This window comes from Electrona antarctica (genome assembly GCF_951216825.1).
Source record: "Electrona antarctica genome assembly, chromosome: 10".
Classification (NCBI taxonomy): Eukaryota; Metazoa; Chordata; class Actinopteri; order Myctophiformes; family Myctophidae; genus Electrona; species Electrona antarctica.
In genome coordinates, this window is record NC_136791.1 from 35,256,070 (window position 1) to 35,264,365 (window position 8,296).

Below are 8,296 nucleotides of genomic sequence, written 5' to 3' on the forward strand. Positions count from 1 at the left end.
TCAACCAAGCAACCGGAAGCCAGTGCAATGAAGCCAAAACTGGAGTAATATGTTCTCTCATCTTAGTTCTAGTTAAAACTCTGGCTGCTGCATTTTGGAAGTTGTAATATAAGACCTTACACCACTCAGTTCACACGGGTGTGATTTTTAAATAGCTAAAGCATAACATAATGCTAACACCAAAAGGGGTTCCCGCCCCAAAATGGGCAGTGGTTCTGAACCAGTGGTCCTCGGTGGGGGTTCCAGGTGGTCCACAGCTAAATGATGCAGAGTTACCCCAGTACGGGTCCATTTGGTTTCATGTTACGCTCTCAAGAGTTAAAATCTTGTTAAACGTCTGCATTACCTATAATTTACACCAAGTCTACACAATTAGAGAATGTGGAACACATTCAAATGGTGGTTCCGTGGCGCAAAGGCAGAATAAATAATGGTCCTTGATATGAATAGGGTTGACGCACGCACGCACGCACGCACGCGCACGCGCACGCACACGCACGCACACGCACGCACACACACACACACACACACACACACACACACACACACACACACACACACACACACACACACACACACACACACACACACACACACACACACACACACACACACAAAGGCTATTGACTGGAAGAAGATCCACCCACTTCTTGATGTCGTCAAATATCACAATGATGCAATTTCTGAGGAGATAAAAAGCAAAGGGAAAGAGCAGAGATCTCAGACTTGATGTTTTCTTTCTTCCCTGCCCCTGAGAACTGACCTGTGTGTGCGGAGACGTTGTGGGTGCTGCCTGTCTGCCTGCCCCTGAGAACTGACCTGTGTGTGTGGAGACGTTGTGGGTGCTGCCTGTCTGCCTGCCCCTGAGAACTGACCTGTGTGTGTGGAGACCTTTGGGTGCTGCCCCTGAAAACTGACTGGATTCACATTCGGTGCCTTCTCCTCAGAAGCAGGTAACTATAGCCTAATCATATGGTTTGGTCACATTGGGCAAAATGATAATCTGTAAAGCAAGGTGGTGGTTGTTGTAATGTGGATTATTTAATATTAAACGGCTCGGAACGATAAGCATTTACTTACAAGTATAACAAAGTCAAGTTCATAATACGTTCTTGCATTGCATTTTGGTTGTTTTGTGCTTTCTATCGTTTCTAAACATTTTATCCAAGTACTGATATATATATTTTTAATGAATCCATTTCCCCTGGGTTCAGGCTACTTAAGTTTTATGTTACAATACATGTATAACTCTGAGACTGTAAGAAGCGACAAGACCGGTATAAGGGTCCATTTGGTGACATTTTCACACTCTCAGGCCCCTTTTCCACCGGTTGGTTCCCAATGGGAACCGGTTCAGTTCTGTGTGGTTCTTAGAGTCCATGAGCCAGATCTCCAACATTGGAACGTTAATTATGAATTGAGTGAGCAAAACCATACCTACATTAGATTGTTTTCACCACGAAACTTCCCCAATTGAGTACTTACACGAATACAGTGATTTATTGTATTACAAATTTTTACATTTTTAAATGTGCAAATGAGGCATTATGTAGGAAAATATGCAAAATAATAGAAACTATGAAAAAGCTACTACTGTGGAAGGGTTATCATGTATTAATGTACTTGTATTGATCCTATAAACAATTTAATATAGGTCTAGTTTTTCCCCACCAATGTTGGAGCTCTGCCTCATGGACTAAGAACCAAAAAGAACTGAACCGGTTCCCATTGGGAACCAACCAAGAACCAAAAAGAACTGAACCGGTTCCCATTGGGAACCAACCAAGAACCAAAAAGAACTGAACCGGTTCCCATTGGGAACCAACCAAGAACCAAAAAGAACTGAACCGGTTCCCATTGGGAACCAACCAAGAACCAAAAAGAACTGAACCGGTTCCCATTGGGAACCAAGCGGTGGAAAAGGGGGTCTCAGAGTTCAACTAACTCTTACCAGTTAGGGAGTAATGGATTCTGCTGTCTTAGCTGAGAGATTAGCTCTTGTTTTCATTCTTATCTCTCCACCCCTCCAGGATGCGTTTAGTGTGTGGCCTGGTGCTGGTGCTGGGTGGGTTCCAGCTGACCTGTGCTGTGATCCGGGTGGGAGCCTGGAACATCCAGACCTTTGGACAGGCGAAGGCTGCCAGAACCACCGAGATGGATCACATCGCCGAGGTAACTACAGTACAAAACACTGCAGCGCTTTCACACCGAGCCTCTTGCAGGGCAGCCACCAATAACTGGAGGTTACGCAGTAACCGTGGTTATATAAGAGATATAAGCGAGGCAGTTCGCTATGGGACGCGTCCAATCTTGGGCGCGGACAACAGAAGTACTTTAATATACTCACATTCTATTAAAAAATAGAATGGGCTCTTGCGTCATGACGTAATACGTGCCCTCTCGCCCGAGGGCATAAAAGCACGTATCCGCACATGCGCCTTATTCCGACACTTTTCTCCTTCTGCCGCGGTCAAGCAAGAAGGGTATCCTGGCGAACTGCCTTGCTTATATCTCTTATATAACCACGGTTACTGCGTAACCTCCAGTTATATGAAGATCTAACGCTCGGCAGTTCGCTATGGGAGACGTTATAAACTCCCTTCAAGTATCACTGAACGAAAAACCCATCCTCTGGTGTATCCCTCCAGGGTCGCTGACGAACGACGCCAGTCGACCCCTCACGGGACCCTCATCTAAGCCACCAGGTCCCCGACCTGGCAGTCTTATCTGTCAAGAATGGGACCAACTGAGTCACCGACCCGGTGGTCCCGTCCCTATCTATGAGCCGACAGTCCTGGACTGCCTTATATGCTCGAGGCCTAACGACTGACGGTCCTAACCGCCTTATGTGTTCTAGGGCCTAAGTCTATATCCTTGCTACTGTAACAGACCTCTAAGGTGACAGAAGTAAGCAGACTAACTAGAGGGACCTGCTTCGATTCGAAGCGACCTCCAAGACTGCGTGGGCCACGGATGGCTCCGACACATCCAGGTTATAAAATCTAGCGAAAGTTGACGGTGAGGACCAACTTGCCGCCGTGCAGACATCCTGAATCGAAACGCCCTTGTAGAGCGCCCATGATGCCGATATGCTCCTTGTGGAGTGCGCTCTCAGTCCCACAGGCGGTTGTGTGCCTGTGTCATCGTGGGCCAACCGAATGGCCTCCACAATCCACTGAGAGAGTCGTACCTTGGTGACAGGTTTGCCCCTGGCGCTTGCACCCCACGCCACGAACATCTGGCTACCCTTCCTGATGGGAGCCGTCCTATCCATGTACACCCTCAGAGCCCTAACTGGGCACAGAGAATGCATCCTCCTATCCTCCTCCGTGTTGAAAGGAGGTGGGTGGAAAGACCTCAAATCCACAGGGACACACACAGAATTAGAGTTCTTCGGCACAAAGGCGGGATTCGGCCTTACCGTAACTCTAGTTCTATCCCCACTAAAGACTGTACACTCCGGACTGACCGAAAGTGCCTGCATATCACTGACGCGTTTCGCCGTCGTGAGAGCCAACAATAGAACAGTCTTAAGCGTAAGGAACTTGAGATCCACCGTATCCAGTGGTTCAAAAGGTGCTTTTGACAGGGCATCCAACACCAGGGACAGATCCCAGGGCGGGACTATGGACCTAGTCACCGGGCGCGCTTTCCTTGCTCCTCTCATGAACTTCCGTACGAGAGGATCTTCACACAGCGCCTTGTCCCCAAACCCCACATGGCCGAAACGGCCGCCAAGTTGACCTTAACGGTGGAGAGTGACTTCCCTTTGTCCAGAAACTCCTGTAGGAATGTCAGGACCACCACCACCGAGGCCCTGAAAGGAACTACTTGACCAGGCCTCCCAGCACACCAGCGCTCAAAGACCTTCCAGACTACATCATACTGTTTTCTGGTAGAGTGTGCTCTAGCCCCCTGAATTGTCGCCACCACATTCAGAGGCAGGCCCTCCGCACACAGATTCATCCTCTCACGGGCCAAGCCCATAGATCCAATGTCTGTGGCTGCGGGTGGAATATTTCGAACCCCGCCTGAGTGAGAAGGTCCCGCCGTAGCGGGAGCTGTCACGGCTGGTCGTACAGGAGAGGAGTTATCTCCGACCTCCACGACCCCCATGCCGGGGCTACGAGGATCGGCGGCGGTCATCATCGTGTTGATAGCCGTCCTGCTCGCATTGCTCGATCTCGCACTCGGCGTCGAGGAAATGGCGGACACATGAAAGCCGCCGCTTTATATAGTATTCGTCCAGCCCCGCACATTTCGAGCATTTGCCCGGTGCTTCCACGGCGTCAATCGCGTGTTGGAGCCCGAGGCAATGGACACAGGAGTTGTGTTTATCTAGGCCCCACATCATATGTGTGCACCCGTCCATCAGGCATGCTTTCTGCGGTACTTTCACCGCGTCGGTGGCACCGCGCTGGCGGCGGCGTTTAGCCGCGGCGGTTTCAGCCTCCTGTGAGGACATGTTGCCGCTTATACAGCTGGGACAATGTCTTTGTGTGAACGGGGGTTGTCGGTTCGAAGCCTATACGGCACACGAAGCTTTGTATGTTTTATTAGTTTCTAGGTGGCTTATACAGCGCAGGCGGAGAAGCTAGCTAGCAACTTATGCTAGCGTGGAAAGCTAGCAACTAGGCTAACGTGGAGAGGCTGATAAAGCGCTCTGTTAGCAGCTTAGCTAACGTGGAGAGGCTGATAAAGCGCTCTGTTTTCCTTAGCGAAGTGGGCTTATACACTACAACTTGCGTTCTCAGAAGTGGGCTTATACAGCACCAACTTGCGTTTTCTTAGTGAGTCCAATAACACTGAGATAACTTAACTGAACCTCGCGGTACCGAGCAAGAAGATACCCGTCCTAATGAGGCTAAAACTTTGAAAGTTTTAAGATCAAAAAGTTACGAGAGTCAGTGATACTGGATTGACTGTTGTCGCGCAGAAGAGAAAACGGAATAAGGCGCATACATGTGCGGATACGTGCTTTTATGCCCTCGGGCGAGAGGGCACGTATTACGTCATGACGCAAGAGCCCATTCTATTGGTTTAATAGAATGTGAGTATATTAAAGTACTTCTGTTGTCCGCGCGCAAGATTGGACGCGTCCCATAGCGAACTGCCGAGCGTTAGATCTTCATATAACCTGGATATGTTGTATGTTAACCCATTCTGGACGGGAACCCGTTTTGGTGTTTTAACCCATTTTGACCTGAGATCAGATTAAAAAAATGTCTTCTACATCCTGACAGTTTTCTGAAAAAGTTATGTTTCTATGTCAGTCGTTCTTCGATTTTTCAAAAATAGCAGACCTACAAGCTCATAGCGCGCCACTCGGTGGCGCGCTATGAGCTTGTAGATCTGCTATTTTCAATAGCTCAAGTATAACAGCCACCGAGTGGCGCGCTACGAGCTTGTACTGTAGGTCTGCTATTTTTGAAAAATCGTGAAAATGCGGCACAAATCTTTGAATATATATTCTTTCAGAAGACGTTTTATTTTATTTTTCGACGTCAGACCTAAATTAATTACATAACATGTGTACGTTTAAGTTATAAAAGAACACAGTATGTTGTTTTATTAAAACGTAATGTTAGGAACACTATCTTACACTGTCGAGAGCAAAAAATTAAAACTCTTAAAATAGGACATTTAAACATGTACTTGCGATGGGAAATCACAATTAGCCCTTCACTAAGTCCCTCCCCCAACCCATCCTTGTCCAATAGGCACGTTAGCAGCGAAGAAAGCTTGACCTGCATAGCAACTGTTGCTAAACTATTTGGACTGGCATTGGACAGTCGCTTTTTGGGGTGGGATTTAGTGAAGGGCTAATTGAACAGTTCTATTGTGATAAAGCAGAGGCCATATTGTTGCTTTTCTTTGACTAACCCTATATGTCCAAATCCTATACAGTGACGGTGTGCATTAAATAATAATGTAAATAATGTTTAACTAACCCTAAGCCTACAGTGACGGTGTACATATTAAATAATGTTTAATGCTTTTTTTTGTATTTTCAAAATTGAGATAGTTGTTGTTTTCAGGATTATGTTATACTTTGTTATACTATTGAAAAATAGAAGATCTACAAGCTCATAGCGCGGCCACCGAGTCCCTGGAAAAAAACATATTTTCAGATGGGGGTCGGCGGCCAAATACAGATAATTCTGGGGGTCCTTGACGTGAAAAAGGTTGAGCACCACTGACATAAATGGGCTAAACTCAAAAGTTGGAAAAGTTGAAATATGGGTAAAAGTCTTACTTAATAATTCTTTTTTTTTCTTTGTAGGTTGTGCGTCGCTATGACGTGGTTGTGATCCAGGAGCTCCGAGGCAGCGATGACAGCGCCATCACTGCCCTGATGTCCCGCCTCAACGGCCCGCCATCCACGCCACGACCACCCACCGCCAAGAAGAACACACCCGTACGCAACACGGTTCAGATTGTCCCGCCCGTACGCAAGGCGATTCAAAAGAACCCAGCTGTGTCCGTACCCAACAACCAGTAAGAGCATCTCTGTATTCCACAGATTTTCATATTTTATAAAAATGTTCGTCGACTACCTTTTTCCACTGACGGAAACTAAATAAAAAACTGAGCTACGATGACTAAAACTATGACAATTTCGTCAACAAATAACTAAAATGTCAGGAAGGGGACTAGTGGACAAGAGATCCATTATAAGTCATTTTACACTTGGTTGCATGCTGAAAATAGCCGATCTACAAGCTCACAACGTGTCACAGCGCGACGCACTGTGAGCTTGTAGATCGGCTATTTTCAGCAAGTGTAAAAATAGTCATTTTGACGGCATCAAGGCACACCAATATACATTTTAGTCGACTAAATCAACTGTAGATTGAGTCGACAAAAATCGTATGATATTTAGTCGACTAAAACTAGACTAAACTATGAAGAGACTATGACTAAAACTAAAATAAAAATTTGCAATCAAACAAAACAATCAAACACAGTCAATTTATTCAGACCGCAGCCACTTCCTAGTTCCGAAGTCTGACGTCACTTTCAGTAGAGGGCGTCAATACACAGGTTCATGTATTTTTGAGTGGTGTAAACCACTCCTACAACTGGCTTTGTTAGTTTACGTGTCTGTCTGTATGTCTGTCTGTCTGTCTGTCTGTCTGTCTGTTCGTACCAAAAAATGAGCATGGTTGCTATGGTCATCCAGTTCACCCGGGTGTGATTTCAGCTTTGTTAGTTTACGTGTCTGTTCGTACCAAAAAATGAGCATGGTGCATTGTGATTGGCCGGAATCAGACATTACGTCAGTGACCACAGCTGATCAGGCTATATAAGACCCTGCACCACTCAGTTCACACGGGTGTTATTTTTTGAGTGGTGTAAACCACTCCTACAACTGGCTTTTGTGTGCATAAAAAAATGACCATGGTTGCTATGTTCAAAATAATTTCTGACGTAATTAAATCACACCCGGGTGAACTGGATGACCGTAGCAACCGTGGTCATTTTCTCTGCGCAAAAAAAGCCAGTTGTGAAATCACATCCAGGTGTGATTTCATTACGTCAGATCAGAGCTGATCAGGGTATATAATACCTTACCTTATTTCATTACGTCACACATTACGTCAGACCACAGCTGATCATGCTATATAAAACCTTACACCACTCAGTTCACACGGGTGTGATTTTATTTTTTTAGTTGCATTGAGATCCCCATAGGGCGATTTTAGGTCGCTTCATATAAGAACTGTGTTTGAAAAATAAACCGACCACCCCGGCCTTTCTGTCAGGGGAGTGGCTGTGCGTCGTTAATGATGTCCATTCATATTTGATACAGCCAGTTTCTGGAGAAAATGGAATTAATGTGGCCGCAAAAGCCTTGAAACTATTATGAAGGCAATGTCGCAACGTCACTCCCAGCTGTCAACACATTGCGTTCCTGAGATTCCTCGTTGACGTAAGCTCAGCTGGTGGTGACTCGACTCGTACTAACCACGAAACATTAAATATCAATAAAATAAAAATAAAAATAATAATTAACATTCAGTTTCTCTTGTGCGACGGGCAGATGCAGGGAAATGTATACCGGAAATGTAGTCTCTGGGTTGTTTCACTCGTTTCTAACGCTTTTTTTGTTACTCTTTGGGTATATTTGTACATTTCCACCTTCAGTCGATGCTTCATATCCATATGAGTGAAAAGGCCCGGGGTGATCGGTTTATTTTTCAAACACAGTTCTTATATGAGGCGATCTAAAATCCCCCTATGGAGATTACAATGCAAATAAAAAGTACACAAACATGTGGATTGACGCCCTCTA

At 45.8% G+C, this 8,296-nt stretch overlaps 1 protein-coding gene across 1 annotated transcript in view; it reads left to right on the forward strand.

The window, feature by feature from the left end:
• Positions 1 to 739: 739 nt before the first annotated feature.
• LOC306931068 (deoxyribonuclease-1-like) overlaps positions 740 to 8,296 on the forward strand; it is a 28,924-nt gene continuing 21,367 nt past the window's right edge. Inside the window, exons 1-3 of the mRNA XM_079512245.1 lie at positions 740 to 953; positions 2,031 to 2,172; positions 6,284 to 6,498. Of these exons, the coding sequence (XP_079368371.1) occupies positions 2,032 to 2,172; positions 6,284 to 6,498 (356 nt within the window). The 5' untranslated portion in view covers positions 740 to 953; position 2,031. The remainder of the gene's footprint in view (positions 954 to 2,030; positions 2,173 to 6,283; positions 6,499 to 8,296) is intronic.